This window comes from Ovis canadensis, chromosome 23 (assembly GCF_042477335.2).
Source record: "Ovis canadensis isolate MfBH-ARS-UI-01 breed Bighorn chromosome 23, ARS-UI_OviCan_v2, whole genome shotgun sequence".
NCBI classification, from domain to species: Eukaryota; Metazoa; Chordata; class Mammalia; order Artiodactyla; family Bovidae; genus Ovis; species Ovis canadensis.
Window position 1 is genome coordinate 42,499,447 of NC_091267.1, and position 17,560 is coordinate 42,517,006.

Consider the following 17,560-nt stretch of genomic DNA (forward strand, 5'->3'; position numbering starts at 1 on the left):
CCAGATTATTTATACAATAGGCTTGGTTAGGGGAATTAGCAGGAATATACATACATACATACACACACACACACACACATAACTAGATATTTTTGACTATGTAAGCATGCCTGATGAGTTTACTTCTAATTTAGCTTTCATCCTTATTATGTATTCCTTATTATGTATTATGTATGTGGTTGTTGGATTTCAAGACTTGGTGAATCTTCTAAATGTAGGTATAGACACTGGACTTTCATAAAGCAAGAATTCTGGCTTCAGTGAAATTCAACAAATACTCACCTGAAGGTTTCCCTGAAGTATCACTGTTCTGTGAGACTCCTATTCTATCGGGACACTCCTCTTTTCTCAAGGCAAAGTTCAAGCACTAAGGGTCATGTCTAAGGCTGTTTGTAATCTGTCCTGCCCTACAAACTATTTGTAGTCCCTCACAAACATCACAGGCTCAACTATAAATTAACTTTTCCGACTGAGCGACTGAACAACAACTTTTACAACAGCAACAGCTTTTCCAAAGCCCTTCCTTCTTAACTGTCAGGAGATACCCATTTGGCCTTCAGATGCAGCTCAAATATCCTCTTCTCTCTGAAGCTGTTACAATACCTCTGTGAGGGGTAGTTATTAATACCAAGACGCTCCCTGGGTCATAGCCCTCACATGGGGTGTAACTGTTGGTATTTCTCTCTCCTATGTCAGCATGTCCATCCTCTCTGGGATGAGGGTTATTTCCTGACCTTCTTTGTGTAACCTGAGCATCTACTGTGTTGAGTAGCTCCTAGATTCTGTCGTTTCAAGGACTGTGACAGGTGTGGGGCATGCACTATTTATTTATTTATTTTTGGCTGTGCCGGTTCTTCGTTGCTATGCAGCTTTTCTTCAGTTGCAGCGAGTAGGGGCTACTCTCTAGTTGTGGAGCGTGAGCTGCTCATTTCAGTGGCTTCTCTCATTGTGCAGCGCAGGCCCTAGGGCACTTGGGCTCCAGTAGTTACACTGCACAGGCTTAGTTGCCCCACAGCATGTAGAAATCTTCCCAGACCGGGGATCAAACCCATGTCCCCTGCATCGGCCAGTGGATTTTTAGCCACTGAACCCCCAGGGAGGTCCCCATTTTTGAAAAAGTATGACTGGACTTCCTTCAGTAAAGAGAGGAGAGTTTTTAGGTAATAAGGTTCAGTTACCCAACCATTCTAATGGCACAGTAGGAAGAGGTACGCAGTAGGAATTTCCATGTGGAAATCTCTTTTCTCAGGTACACGGTTTCAACAGTGGCTAGAGATTATAACAAACGTGTGAATACCTAAATGAAAAAGGTTGTTCCTAACAATTGACTTTACATATCAGCTTCTGAAATACAGCCCATTCATAATTTGAGAGTTGTCTGTCTTTGTTAGAAATGGCTCATTTGGCAGTCCTCTCGAGCTTGGTTTAGGATCATTCATTCAGCAGATGGCTACCATATAGCTGCTGTGACATCCAGTGCCAGTGATACATAGATAAGACAATAGAGGGCGAGGCTCTCGGTATGAGTTCCCGAGTTGCTCCTAGCATGATCTCCATACCAGACAAACACTCCAGTATCTGAACTCTCCCCTTGCCAGGCACAGGATGCCCCCGCTGGATCTGGTTCTTAACTCTCGGTGATCCAGCTTCCTCTCAGGCCCCTCCCCCACCTGCATTCTACAGGCAGGCAACAGAGACCTCTACTTGTAGTTCCTTATCTCAGCTTGTCATTCCATGCCAGCGCCAGGCCCCACCCTGTTTTTCCTGCCTAGAGTGCCCTTTGCTCTTTTTCTAGATACTAGTTGCCCATGAAGGGTCAGGCACACAGAGTAAGGATGGGCGCCATCCAGCGGCATCCGCTTGCTCCTACGACTCACCTCCCTCCATTACTCCTATCCAAGCATCCCTTCTCATCCCTTAGGGCCCTCCGGTGGTCCAGGGGGAAAGGTGCATCCCTGGGGGGACCCTTGTGGGCAAACTGGTTTGGTGAGTACATGAGCGGACAAGAGGACCGCGTTTGGAAATCATTCCCCAAATGACTGCTAAATCCTCAAAACTGAATGTGATTGTAAGACAGAAATGTGGAGGAGAAAGGAGAACCCAGAGTCTATACCTAGAAATGCCCTACTTTTGGACACAGAAAGAAGAAAGCCTAAGGCGTTCAAGGGGTCACAAAAAACAACTACAAAGTGGGTCCAGGGATGTGACGATCAGTTCTGTGAGAAAGTTCAGTGGAATCAAACCGTTAAAAGACCTAAATCAGAGATAACATTCAAACTCACTGTGTAGATTCTTCCATCTAACACACCCACTAAGATTTGTTCGGTATCTTTCTATAACTGGACTGATAAAAATAAATACAGGTCAAGTTTTGAGTTGAAGGCACCTATAACTACATTTAAAATGCAAACAGATTTCTTTATCTCTAGGTTTTATTTGATTTAGCACAGTACTGAATGTTCCAAAGGAAGAAGAATATAGTGGAGATTATAATTGGAGTGTTTTTATAGATGTAAAGAATAGGTAAGCTCATGAGAACAGTTTCTATTTTGTTTATTTAAATAATGAATCTCAAAAAATGATAATATTTCTAGACTGGTAGATAACGTAAAACAAATCACACATTTTGAATTTCAAGCACAGAATTTCATTCTGCTTTGACACTTTTAAATAAGATCTTCGGAGGGTGAAAAGTTGAAACTAAAGGTAGTTTAATCCCAGGCCAACAGTAGATATTAGCATACCTCCAATAACTATATTAATCCTGTGTATTTCTTTCTCAGAAATATAAAAACCAAGGGCATATTTCTGTTAAAAGACCAACTTTCAGTCAATATTACTTTAAAATATATGAAGGTACTACTGGAATAACTTATTTAAAACTACCAAAGTTTAAAATATTTGCCTTTTTTCTCCAGTAATTAAATTTAATATATTCTTTTAAACATATCCCTGTCCACTCTTACAAGAGTTAGGTGTTGAAGTTCAAATCCAGGTGCCTCATTTAACAGCTCTGTTACCTTGTACAAGGTTAGGGTCCTTGGATGTAATCATTTATATTTCTAGTTTCCTTATTTATGAAATGGTGATAATAATAGACCCTCCTTTTAAGATTGCAATGAGGATGAAATAATACAGTCCACATAAAGTGCCTACTCTAGTGACTGTAAAATCTCTTAATTACTATCAGTATCATATTATCATTACAAGCTACTATTCAGGAGTAAAAACTTTGTACTGCCCTTTAATTGTAAATAAAACAAGTAAAAAAACTCTAGTTCCAAAAAAATTTAAAAAGCTGAAGTAAAGTGAATTTTCCAAAAAAGGATGTAGTAATGTTGGCACTCATAAGTCATGGAATTTCACTTTCACGTGATCATACTTTTATATTTGCAGATATTTTAAACCTAAATCCTGGCTTCTTGTGAAAGCTATAAATATAAACATGAGCAAGGTGCCAAAGTGAGCAAACTAAGCCCAGGACAACAGTACAAATTACCATCTAGAGTAGCTGTTGGATGTCAGGCAGCGTGGGCAGCATCTGAAAGGAGTACAGAACCACCTCAGCAGAAAGGGATGTCATGATCCAGTATAACCAAAGTATGGCGATAGAAATAAAGAGGACCAGAGAGACCACAGGAACTACTCTCGGTCACAGTTTGGGGAAGAATTCCAGGAAACGGAAGTGACATTTTTAATGGCCTTGAAACAGATGGATAGATGGATGGAAATTAATCAAATGAAAAAAAATATGACATAGGACATTTTAAACAAAAGGAATCACATCTCAGCTAGCAGGAAATTAATATGTAAATAAAATGGAGATACTCCAAAAGTAAGATGTTTTTAGGTTTGAGGGGATTTTGCTGAAAAATTTAGTGAATAATTCAGTTATGGTTGCTGGAACTGAGAAGAGTTGCAAGGGAAAGGTGAAATGACTGCTCCTTGAAGGATTTTGACTATATCCTGTAGATTACCCTAACATTCAGCTTCAGGCCTTTAAGTAACGCCTCCTAGTCTTTTCCATGTCTGCAAACAGTTTTTATGATGTATTTAAATATTTTATCAATTTTAACTTCCTTTAAATAAAAATAATTGTTTTAAAATGCCTGTGCACCATTTAAGGAAATGGCAACCCACTCCAGTATTCTTGCCTGGAGAATCCCATGGACAGAGGAGCCTGGAGGGTTATAGTCCATGGGGTCGCAAAGAGTCCGACACGACTGAGCAACTAACACACACACACATCATTTAAAAATCATCTTGCATACCCCCAGGGGGACTCCTCCCTTATTTTGGAAGCATTGCTACAGGGGATAGCAGTCAGAAAGTTTTACTTGGGATTGGGGATGTGACATCAAATAATGTCTGAGAGAGGAACCAACAGTAGTTGGCAAGATAGAAGCAGATAGAGTCCTGGGGACACGGAAGCCCGCTAGAGAGGCTTTTGCCATGGTCCAGGCAGGATGTTCCCTGGAGATCTTCCCTGATGGCTCAGACAGTAAAGAATCTGCCTGCAGTGCAGGAGACCCGGGTTCCATCCCTGGGTCGGGAAGATCCCCTGCAGAAGGAAATGGCAACCCACTTCAGTATTCTTGCCTGGAGAATTCCATGGACGGAGGAGCCTGGCAGGCTACAGTCACAGAGTTGCAAGGAGTTGGACACGACTGAACAACTAACACTTTGAGGCAGGGTCTAATGATGACCTGAACTGAGGCAGTAGATTTGAGACAGTAGGGGACTGACCGTTAGGGACTGACTCTTGGGTTTTATATCCCTAATGTGTTCCTTCACACAAGAATGTGGGTGTTTATGGTCCCTGTAAAGCATGTCTCCACCATAAAACATGAGATCAGAAGTCTATAAATACAAGTTCAGCAAGAATTCAGCCGGAGCTACAGCTTTGATATGACAGAGGCAGCTAACTGCAGAAACTAGTTCAGATTTATCCAGAGTTCAAGATCTGCCTCTCCAGGAAAGGTGAAACAAACACATCGTCTTATAGATGTAGTCAGACCCAATAGGGAGAGAGAAACACATCTAGTTTTTTTGTAAATTTGGCAAAAGTGTGTCAGACATCATGTGAAATGGTGTCCACACCAACAAATAAAGGAATCCCAGGGACTTCCCTGGTGGTACAGCAGATAAGAATCCGCCTGCCAACGCAAGGGACTTGGGTTTCATTCCTGCCCCCGGAAGATTCTATGTCCTGTGGAGCAACTAAGCCTGTGTGTCATGGCTACTGAGCCCAAGCACCCTAGAGCCCGTGCTCTGCAACAAGAGAAGCCGCCACAATGAGAAGCCTGTGCTCTGCGACGGAGAGTAGCCCCTACTCAGCACAACTAGAGAAAGCCCACGCAGCAACGAAGACCCAGCACAGCCAAAAATAAATTTAAGAAAAGGAATTCCATAAGGGAAAAACCAGAGCTTCTGTGCCCCCACCACTCCAGATTTATCTGTGTGTTCTCTCTGGTTGCCGGCCTGTCATGATCAGTTTCTAGGGACTTGACTATAATCTTTTTAGAATTACCAAAATAGTACCCGGAATTTATATAATGCCTTACCCAGAAAAGTCATATTTTATTCTCGGATAAAAATCGGTGCTCACCAAGTGGCAGGGACTTAAAGTACTTAACCTTCAGCCCAGAAAGATGGCTTGCCTAAGAATTCTTGAAAAGTTCAGTGGGATTTGCCCTTTTGTAATCAGAAGAACCTGAGACAGTGTTTGATGTTTTGGCTAGCAGTGACCTCTCATGGGTTTTATAGCCTTCACCGCCTTTTTTAATGTAGAAATAAAGCATAGATTCAGCAACTATCAGAATGGTCAGAAAGCCACGGTAGGAGTGAAAAAATTTTAAGAAATATTTTTGATGAATCTAAAGACTGTCACAGATAGTGAAGTAAGTTGGAAAGAGAAAAACAAATCCCATATATTAATGCATATATGTGAAATCTAGAAAAGTGATGACCCTATTTGCAAAGCAGAAAATAGAGACATAGACATAGACAACAAACATGGACACCAAGCGGGAAATGGGGTGGGATGTATTGGGAGTTTAGGATTGACATAGATACACTGCTGTGCTGTGCTCAGTCATGTCTGACTCTTTTCGACCCCATGGACTGTAGCCTGCCAAGCTCCTCTGTTCATGGAATTTTCTGAGCAAGAATACTGGAGTGAGTTGCCATTTCCTACTTAAAGGGATCTTCCTGACCTAGGGATCGAACCTGCGTCTCTTGCATTGGCAGGCAGCTTCTTTACTGCTACTGCTACCTTCATAAGCATAAAACAGATAACTAATGAGAATTGACTATATAGCACAGGGAACTCTAGTTAGTGTTCAGTGGCTATCTAGATGAGAGGAAAATCCAAAACAGAGGGGATATATGTATACTTGGAGCTGATTCACTTTGCTGTACAGCAGAAACTAATACAACATTGTAGAGCTCCAATAGAAAAAAGGGGGATATACTTCTGAAACTCTTGATGGTGAGTATAGGACTAGATTATCACCAGTGTTATATCTGTTTTGATATAACAAATTAAAGAGCCTCTTGATGAAAGAGAAAGAGGAGAGTGAAACAGTTGGCTTAAAGCTCATCATTCAGAAAGCTAAGATCATGGCATCTTTTCCCAACACTTCATGGCAAATAGATGGGGAAACAATGGAAACAGTGGCAGACTTTATTTTGGGGGGGTCCAAAATCACTGCAGATGGTGACTGTAGTCATGAAATTAAAAGATGCTTGCTCCTTGGATGAAAACCTATGATCAACCTACTATAAAGGATATTAAAAAGTAGAGACATTACTTTGCCAACAAAGGTCCATCTAGTCAATCCTATGGTTTCTCCAGTAGTCGTGTATTGATGGGAGAGTTGGACCATAAAGAAAGCTGAGTGCTAAAGAATTGATGGTTTTGAACTGTGGTTTTGGAAAAGACTCTTGAGAGTCTCTGGGACTGCCAGGAGGTCAAACCAGTCAATCCTAAAGGAAGTCAACCCTGAATATTCAGTGGAAGGATTGATGCTGAAGCTGAAACTCCAGTACTTTGGCCACCTGATGAGAAGAACTGACTCATTGGAGTAAACCCTGATGCTGGGAAAGCTTGAGAGCAGGAGGATAAGGGTTACAACAGAGGATGAGATGGTTGGATGGCATCACCGACTTTATGGACATGAGTTTGAGCTATCTCTGGGAGTTGGTGATGGACTGGGAAGCCTGGCGTGCTGCAGTCCATGGAGTTGCAAAGAGTCAGACACGACTGAGGAACTGAAATAAACTGAACTGATATCTATTTTGAGGATATCAGTTAGGTGTTTGTTGACATTTGATGAAAGTCTCAGGCCCTTTAACACCCCAGTGAAAACCAGGCAGCTTCCGTTAATTATTCTTAAGTCACAGGAAGCACAGGGCATGGCTTTCATCTCCCGGAATCCAGGCACACGTGATGCCACACCATTGTCACTTGCCAGTTCATCTTAGTCTTCACCTTTCTGTAGTTCCAGTTTTGTGCTGATACCATGATCCACATGTCTTCTGTGTTTCAGGATCCAGGCAGAAGGAAAACTCGCCTCTGGTGCAGACCCTTCTCCTGGCAGGCAGAGGGGAAAAATGAGGGGCTGATGGACGTTAGACTCTGGTCTCCATGCTTCTGTATCCATTCACTGGCCAGTGCCAGTCGGGTGGCCAAGCCTGACCATGGGTTGGGAAAGTCAGTTGGCTCCAGGGTGGCCCGTGTGATCTACCCATGGGGAGAGGATGGTGAATCACTGAGGACAGTAACACAATCTGCCACAAAAAAAGATCAGGAATTTTGAGAAATTGGAGTTTGCCCATCTCAGGCTTAACAGAATTGTCCTTTAGCTTATTCTGTAAATATAGTCAAGAAAGTCTTATCCAAAATTATTTATGTGTTATATATGGATGTAGTTTGAGGAAGACTTGCTTTATTTTACTTTACACAGGCATGTCTGGGTTATAGTGTACTTAAAAAGATGAAAAATGGTACTTAATTAAAGGTTAGGATTGTTGGGGAGACAAACTTGGGCGTGAGGAACTGCTAGTGTGTACTTTTTTCAAAAATTTTTGGTTGAAGTCAAGCAGCTGCGATTTTGTTTCTTAAAAGCTTTGTTGTTTTTGTTTAATCTCTAAGTCTTGTCCAGCTCTGCAACCCCATGGACTGCAACATGCCAGGCGCCGCTCTCCTTCACCATCTCCCAGAGTTTGCTCAAATTCTTGTCCATTGAGTTTGTGATACTATCTAACCATCTCAATTTCTGCTGTCCCCTTCTCCTTTTGCCTTCGATCATTCCCTTAAAACATGTCGTCTCCACATTTATTTTTCTTTATTCAAATTCCAAAGCAAGAATTTTTTTATCTAAACTTAAATTTAAAAAAAAAAATTCACTAATATTCCTGAGCTATAACAAGTGCCAGATCCTGTGGGGAGATACCCTTAGGTAGCCTTTATTTTATTTGGGCTTCATAACGATTGTATTACTGTGATTACAGTTCCAGATTAGGAAATGGGGCTGGTGGAACTCAGCCAAGTCCCGAAACTTGTACTGTGCAGAGCTGAGGTGTCACCCCAGTGTCTGACCTCTTAACACTACACATACTGACTGTAATTTTGCTGACTGTAAAAATGCTCTTTTTCCTCTTCTTCTGATTAAAAAAAAACAAACATATTATGTATTCATGAAGCACATGTGGATTGGAAGAATTGATCTAAAGATGGACAGTTCATCACATCTTGGACAAGGGGAGCCTTAATGAGCCCACCAAAATTTAAAAAAGCAGAGTTGCGGGGAGAGGGAGTGATTGTTTGGAGACTAACCGTGGTTTATCTTGGACTGCTAGAATGGAAGTGGGAAAAAATCAAATAAATACTTAGTATGTGGCAAATAGACATACATTAAATTCTTAAGGTTTTGTAGAGTAATTCTGAGTTAGCTGCAGATATAAGAGTTATATATAAAAAAGCATCTTTGTGCAAGAGTTAAGTTTATTGATAATCATTTCACTGGTTCTCATTTTTTCAGCCATTTTTAAGAGCCCTGTGTGTGTGTGTGTATGCATGTGTGTGTAAATATATATATGTATATATAATTTTAGATTGTTAGGTTCCACTTCCCCAATATTTATACTGTGTATTGATATTGGATCATGACTCTTCTAGAGTCTGTGGATGGTAGAAGTCACTCCATTCTTTATTAACTTAGTGACTAACTTTCCTTGTATTATGATCGCATCTGGCCTGTCTTTATTCTTCCTTTGATACCCTTCCAAATTTGTGTCAGATAGAATGCCACTTCTTCCTTGAACACCCAGCTCTCCAAGCCAGTCAGTGTTTGTTTTTGGCATCCTAATGATTTTTGCCTAAATTTCATAGTTTTGTTACTTATTTATCTTGTGTGTCATACTATAGTCATGCCTGTTACTAGGTTGTAAATTACAGAGGGACACTATCGCACTCATTTCTATGTCTCTTTTTGCCCTGCATATAATTTCTGCTAAGCCAGTTCGTTGTCAAAATCTTATGACTCTGATTCTACATAGATCAGGGCCCACATATCACATGATTTCATAACCTTCCGTATTGTTCATGTAACTCACTCCACGCATGATAATTCAAAACTAGTGCTGTCCGATGCAGTGTTACACTGATGCATTACCAAACTTCATTTAAGATCCTCCCTTTCTAGCTGCAGGCCGTTGGTGGTTCATTTCTGTTGCCTGTGAACTGCCTTCTCCAGTTAACCCCGTCCCATGGTATGTCTCAGCCTCACTGAGCTAGATTCCTTACATTTCTTTCTTTGCAGAGGAAACACATCCATTGATTTTCGTCCAACTTTCAAACATGGTGATAACCCAAGTTTCTCTGGGTTGCGCATGTGGTGGTCTGCAGGTGGAAACTTACAAACAGGTGTTTGATGCCACGGGACCACTAGCGTCTGCTTGTGGAATCGCTCCCTGTAACCCTCTTTTCATCCTTGTCTTCCAACTGCAGGGCCTTAAAGCTGCTGACAACGATCCCACCGCTCCGCCCTACGACTCCCTCTTAGTCTTTGACTATGAAGGCAGTGGCTCCACGGCCGGGTCCTTGAGCTCCCTTAATTCCTCCAGTAGTGGAGGTGAGCAGGACTATGACTATCTGAACGACTGGGGGCCCCGCTTCAAGAAACTCGCTGACATGTACGGTGGAGGTGACGACTGAACTTCAGGGTGAACTTGGTTTTTGGACAAGTACAAACAATTGCAACTGATATTCCCAAAAAGCATTCAGAAGCTAGGCTTTAACTTTGTAGTCTACTAGCACAGTGCTTGCTGGAGGCTTTGGCAGAGGCTGCAAACCAATTTGGGCTCAGAGGGAATATCGGTGATCCAATACTGTTTGGAAAAACACTGAGCTCAGTTACACTTGAATTTTACAGTACAGAAGCACTGGGATTTTATGTGCCTTTTTGTACCTTTTTCAGATTGGAATTAGTTTTATGTTTAAGGCTTTAATGGTACTGATTTCTGAAATGATAAGTAAAAGACAAAATATTTTGTGGTGGGAGCAGTAAGTTAAACCATGATATGCTTCGACACGCTTTTGTTACATCGCGTTTGCTTTTATTAAAAATATGGAATTAAACAGACAAACCACTCATGGAGCAATTTTATTATCTTGGGGGCTGAGACCATGAGATTGGAAAATGTACATTACTTCTAGTTTTAGACTTTAGTTTCTTGTTTTTTTTTTTTTTTCCACTAAAATCTTAAAACTTACGCAGCTGGTTGCAAATAAAGGGAGTTTTCATATCACCAATTTGTAGCAAAATTGAATTTTTTCATAAACTAGAATGTTAGACACATTTTGGTCTTAATCCATGTACACTTTTTTATTTACTGTATTTTTTCCACTTCACTGTAAAAATGGTATGTGTACATAATGTTTTATTGGCATAGTCTATGGAGAAGTGCAGAAACTTCAGAACATGTGTATGTATTATTTGGACTATGGATTCAGGTTTTTTGCATGTTTATATCTTTCGTTATGGATAAAGTATTTACAAAACAAAGTGACATTTGATTCAATTGTTGAGCTGTAGTTAGAATACTCAATTTTTAATTTTTTAATTTTTTTTATTTTTTATTTTCTTTTTTTTTTGTTTGGGGAGGGAGAAAAGTTCTTAGCACAAATGTTTTACATAATTTGTACCAAAAAAAAAAAAAAGGAAAGGCAAGAAATGAAAGGGGTGGCCTAATACTGGTGACACTACTGCAGTGTGTGTTTTTAAAAAAAAATGAAAAAAAAAAAAGCTTTTAAACTGGAGAGACTTCTGACAACAGCTTTGCCTCTGAATTGTGTACCAGAATATAAATGATACACCTCTGACCCCAGCGTTCTGAATAAAATGCTAATTTTGGATCTGGTGACTGGTTTGAACTTTTTCTTTTCTACTTGAGATGCTTTGAATGTTGCAAAAATCCCAGGTCCTGGAGTTGCGTTGAGAACTGCAGTACAAAAGTATGAATTGGTTCTTGCACTGTTCACCATCAAAAAGCCCTTAGCGTGGCAGCCAGCTGTGTCCGGTGAGCGGTGGAGAAAACCTGATCATAGAAGGAAAACATCAAGCCACTCAGGAATCGACTACACTGAAGGTGGTATATGCAGATCCCATCAGTGAACTCTGTGTAATTCTTAACATCCTTTGTGCTTTTATTCCCTTCTGCTCCTGTCTGTGGTTACGCTGACTCTAACAGACTTTTCCCACTAGCGCAGGGGTCCCCAACCTCTCGCCACAGACCTGTATCTGTATTTACAGCCACTCCCAATCACTCACATTACTGTCTGAACTCCCTGCCTCCTGTCAGATTAGCAGTAGCATCGTAGATATTATGTGTGTGACTCATCCCGAAACTATCTAGTTCCATTCCGTGAAAAAAAAGTGTCTTTCACAGGATCGGTCCCTGGTGTCAAAAAGGTTGGGGACCGCTGCACCCACAGCAGGAAAACCTCACTAAAAAGTGATAGACTTGGTGTATGTATACATTATGAAATGACTTCCACAGTCATGTCGCTTACCACGTGTATCACCTCACATAGTTACACTTTGTGTCTCTGTGTGTATGTGTATGTGGTGAGAACACTCAAAATCTACTCCACAAAGTTCAAGCACACGGTACAACAGCATTAGCTGATGTAGTCACAGAGGACAGAAAAGTAAAATCGCCTTATTCAATTTTATAAAATTGTTCAGTGCACACTGTGGTTCATAAATGAATTTTAAGAATCTTGGAAAATCCTCACTGCTTTTTCCTATATTCCTTATGATCATTATCACATTATATATACTTATATTGTACACTTTGGAAAAAAACTTAATACAGTATACCTCCTCTAACTCCATGTGGTTTTTCGCTTTAATTTCATACTAGAGAGTGAAATTTACTTTTCTATCAATTTGCTCTGTAAGCAATATTTTCTTCTCACTTTTCTAATCTTTAAATGCCAAAGCTTACCTCTGCAATTTCATAATGATACTTAGTAAATTTGCTGATTGGAATAGTCTTTTTAAAATGTGTCTTTAGACTGCACCTCTGTACTACCGTATGTTCAAGTGAAAACTGTCTTTAAAATCAAACATCTCAGCATTTAAAATTCATAGCACTCAGGTAACAAACACTTCCAATTACTTTCTTAGGATTGATGTTCAGTGACAGACTATTTCTAACACAGGGGCTTCCCTGATGGTTCAGTGATAACGCATTTGCCAATTCAGGAGACTCAGGTTTGATTCCTGGGTCAGGAAGATCCCCTGGAGAAGGAAATGGCAACCCACTCCAGTATTCTTGCCTGGGAAATCCCATGGACAGAGGAGACTGGGGGGCCACAGTCCATGGGGTCACAAAGAGTCGGACACAACTGACCGACTGAACACACACATACATCTCTAACATAGGCAAACCTCGTTTTATGCCATTTATGCCCTTTTATGCCTCATTGGGCTTCACAGATGCTGCCTTTTTTAGCAAATTGAAAATTTGTGGCAACCCTGCGTGAAGCACATCTCGTGCCATTTTTACACCATTTGTTCAGTCTTGTTTCTGTGTCACATTTTGGTGGTAGTTCAGTCGCTCAGTCGTATCCGACCCTTTGCGACCCCATGGACTGCAGCATGCCAGGCTTCGCTGTCCTTCACTGTCTCCTGGAGTTTGCTTAAACTGATGTCCATTGAGTCAAGCTTACCACATTGCGGTAATTTCTGCAACGTTTTAAACTCTGCATGAGCAAAAATGATTATCACTCACTGAAGGCTAGATGATGGTTAGCAATTTTTAACAATAAAGTGCTTTTTAATTAAGGTATGTGCATATGTTAGACATTGCATACTTAACACAGTATAGTATAACCGTAACTATATGCACTGGGAAACCCCCCCAAAATTTTGTGACTGGCTATTGTGATATTCAGTTTATTGTAGTGATCTGTAACCAAATTCTCAATGTGCTAATTTTTAGCACTGATAATAAGCATTTTATATATACACAATCAGTCAATGTAAACACAGTTGTTTTCAAAACATCTGTATTTTGCTGGAGTAATGCATGACTAGGTTTCCTTTGTGGGGAAAAAAAAATGGGAACCAGAAACTAGAAGCCCCCTGCTCTTAGCAGCAGCAGCAGCAGCTCTGATATAGGAGGAACTTCTGTTCAGCTGTTTATTAATGATATGTAATTTATAGTCTTTTCCAAAAAAGCATTTTTACACACAGTTTTACATAAAGAGTTTATTTTGTTTTGTTTTCATGAAAATGGGATGATACATTATGTATTTTGCGTAACTTGTCTTTTTCTCTAGGAGTGAATCTTGGAAGTTTTTTCATATTATTATATATATCTACTTCATCCTTTTTAATTGCTATGTAGTATTCCTTAATATGGCCATATAGTGTAACCATTTCCTAAGAAACTGATTGTTTTTTATTTTTTCGCTACAGTAGAAAATGCTACAATCGGTTAATAGCCTTGTGCATGTTTCTCTGCCTGGGAGTATTCTCTAAATGAGATGTTTGGAGATGGAATTGCTAGATTAAAGAACGTGGAGAGTAGTTAATTAAATATGGCTAAAATTATAAGCGTTTTAATGTTACTCTAAAGTGCCTTTTAGCTAAAAGATGATAAGGCTTTCTAAAAGCCAGCAACTTCCTTCTTTAGCAAAATGATTTTATGCTGCTCAAAATAGTAACCACAGAATGTAAGACAATCTAGCCAAGGATTTTTTCTTTTTTCTTTGGAAGGTAGCCTTTAAGTCAGGCCACAGTAGTAGTTTCAAATACTCTGCAAAGTGATTGTAACCATGTGATGTAATAAAACCTTGAAAACTATATTTATGAACATGGTTTATGGAACCCATCCAGAAGCATGTTCTTCTAGGTCGTTTCCAGTGCTTTGAGTCACTTCTGCAACATTGCCAATAATAAGCTTACATACAAAGTGCTAGAATCTCTGTGAAATGGGTCATTTTTCATTATAAAAATGTGTGCATTTTAAATTTTAATGAGACATGGCCAAATTGCCCTAATAAATACTACCCCAGTTGACTCTCCCAACACTGTTATAAAAGTGTATGCATCCTCATCTTCAACAAGCTGAAACATTACACGTGTTAAAGTCTTGCCAATATGATCGACAACATAAAATAATCTCATGTAATTAAGACATTCCTGGTCACTAATGAGGTTAGTTGGTGATTTATTTTTCTTATGTTTATTAGCCATTTGTGTTTCTTTGAATTGCCTATGTTTGTTTCCCTATTAAATTAGTTGGCTTTTTCCAGTTGATTAGTAAGAACTTACGTGCCTTTTTTTTCCTGGTCTTTTGCCAATCTTGTAAATTTGCCTATGATGTTTTACTGATAAACATTTGTTTTTTGTGATCTACTCTGTCAGTATTTTCGACTGTAGGTTTTTGAGAGGGTCTTCTCACCTCCAAATTATACAATTGCTATCCTCTCTTGTTGTCTTTTTTTTTTTTTTTTTGCTTTGCACTTATTTAGCTCTTTAATTCACGTGGAAATTATTTTGTATGAGGTAGAAATCTAACTTTCAAAATACTTCTGTGGTCTATTTTCTAAGCACCATTCATTAACCCAATCATAACCAACCTTGATCTTATACACAATTCCCATAGAAATGTCTGATTGTTTCTAGATCATTTATTCTGTTCCATTGATCATTTACTTATTTCATGCACATTACAAGATCTTTATACTAGAATATCATTTCTGACAAGCCATTTCTCCCACTGTTCTTTACTTCTAATAAAAATTTTCTATATTTATATTTCTTTTGTGCATTAAGTTTAGAAAGTTTTGTCAAGTTCTGTAACAATTTTTCTTGGAAATTTTACACAGCTGTGAAGAGCTAATAGCTTCTTCTATTATTCCATCTAATATCTCTTTCACTTTTCAGATCAAATATACACTTTCATAAAGTTTCATTAGACATTGTATTGTAATTTTAATTTCATTAAAACAATCTACTTTTGCAGCATTTTTTCAAGTGATTCTTTTACCACTGTATTGGAAATTTATTCATGTTTATTTATCTTCCTATTTCTAATCCTCATTTTACTCTTGTATGATTTCCAATAGCTTTTAAATAATTTTCTCAGATATTTTTGATAATCTTTTATATTTGTATATAATGAAGTTTTTTTCCTTATTCAAAAATCAATACTTAATTTATTTCCTGTATAGTTAGTAGCAATGTAAATTGTAAGCTTTAATCGTTTTTATAATAGGATAGTTTTGTGTATTTCATCGTTATGTATAAAATTTCCTATAAGTATAGATATAGCTAGCTTACTTAGAGATTTTATGAGTGTTCATGTTGAATTTTAGAAAATGCATTTCCTTCATCCATAGAGATAATAAATGTTAATCCATTAATATAGTGAAATATGCCATTAGGTTTTCCAATATTGAATCAAACTTTTGGAATAAACCCTCCTTGATCATGGGCTTCCCTGGTGGCTCAGTGGTAAAGAATCTGCCTGCAATGCAGGAGACACGGGTTTGATCCCTGGGTGAGGAAAATCCCCTGGAGAAGGGAATGGCTACCTACTCCAGTATTCTTGCCTGGAAAATCCTGTGAACAGAGGAACCTAACAGGCTACAATCCAGTGAGTCACAAAGAGTCGGACACGACTGAAGCAACTTGGTCATAATGGTATTCCTTTAATGGACTGATGTATTTGATTTGCTGTGATTTTACTTAAGACTTAAAATTACATTAAATTTTTTTATACTTTTGTATTTTTCCATTATTCTTGTTTAGTATTAGTCCTAAATTTATTCTGGCAGCAAATAAAGAATTAGGAAGACTGCCATTGTTTTGTGCTCTGGAATAATTTATATAAACTTGGGACTATCAACTCACAAAAATTTGTTACACTTCTATAATTTTACCATTGTAAGGACAGGCTTTCCCCAGTAGGACTTGGTGTATTTAGATCTTGTCTTTCTTTTTGACCAATTTTCATAATTCACATCTTCCTGAAGAAGTATCTAACATTTAAAAAATTTATTGATAAGTTCCATATAGCATTTTAAAAATCTGTTTTACATCTGAAGTTATGCTTCCTTTTCTTTCTTTTACTTTTTTTTCCTTCAGCAGAATAGTTAAAAGTCTATTTTTCTGTTCAAAGACCTAACTTTGATTTATTGATATAGACTGTTTATTCACCTCATTCTAGTGTATACATTTTTTTAGTCCTGTTTGCTTTATTCTTCGAATACGTAATGTCTTACTATTTTTAGTATTTCTCAGTTTCTGTAGCATTTTAGATTTCTGTATTTCAGGCCATATTGATGTCTGCTTAAAACTGTTCTATCCTCTAGTTTAGATTTGTTTTTATAAGAAATATCTTGCCTGATGACTTTTAGTGCTTTGGGCCCTAAATTCCATTTTGTCTGTCCTTTATACAGCCATACCTGGCTGCTTTTTTCCATTTGTTTTGTGTTTGCATTTGTCTGATTTTCACTCGGTCCATCTCTTTACTGTTAATAATTTTTGAATAATTTTGCCTTTTATATCTTCAAAACAACATATAAATTTAGATTTGTTTTACTGCCGTTTTCAAACAGGCATTATAAATAAGGATTGGCCAAAACATCAGTCTTGATAATGATCTGGTTGTTGCAATTCTCCATCTTTGGAACCAGTAATCTCCAATCATGTATTTTTGGAGGTAACCTCAGTGAACTGGGCAAGTGAGACAATGCTCCCACTAATAGTTCGCTACTCCTCACAGTGTCTCCAGACCAATGGCATGTGAACTGATTGACCTCACTGGCATAAAAGGAGTAAAGGCATTAAAAATATAGGTCCATTTCTACTTTCGTTTTTACCTTGCAGTTTTACAATTGTTTGTTTAAATAGTTTTTCATCTTGAGAGAAAAAATGTATCATTTTCGTATTCAAAGGAAAAAACTGGAAAAGAAAGCCATACTAACCTGAAGTGTCACTGTCATAGGGAATGCTGGTGAGATGTTCAGTTCAGTCAC

The 17,560-nt window shown here is 38.6% G+C and overlaps 1 protein-coding gene across 2 annotated transcripts in view; it reads left to right on the top strand.

The window, feature by feature from the left end:
* CDH2 (cadherin 2) overlaps positions 1 to 11,424 on the top strand; it is a 240,866-nt gene extending 229,442 nt beyond the window's left edge. For both annotated transcript variants that reach the window (XM_069569104.1, XM_069569105.1), the window contains one exon: positions 10,013 to 11,424. In XM_069569104.1, the coding sequence (XP_069425205.1) occupies positions 10,013 to 10,219 (207 nt within the window). In that variant the 3' untranslated portion in view covers positions 10,220 to 11,424. The remainder of the gene's footprint in view (positions 1 to 10,012) is intronic.
* The last annotated feature ends 6,136 nt before the right edge of the window (positions 11,425 to 17,560 follow it).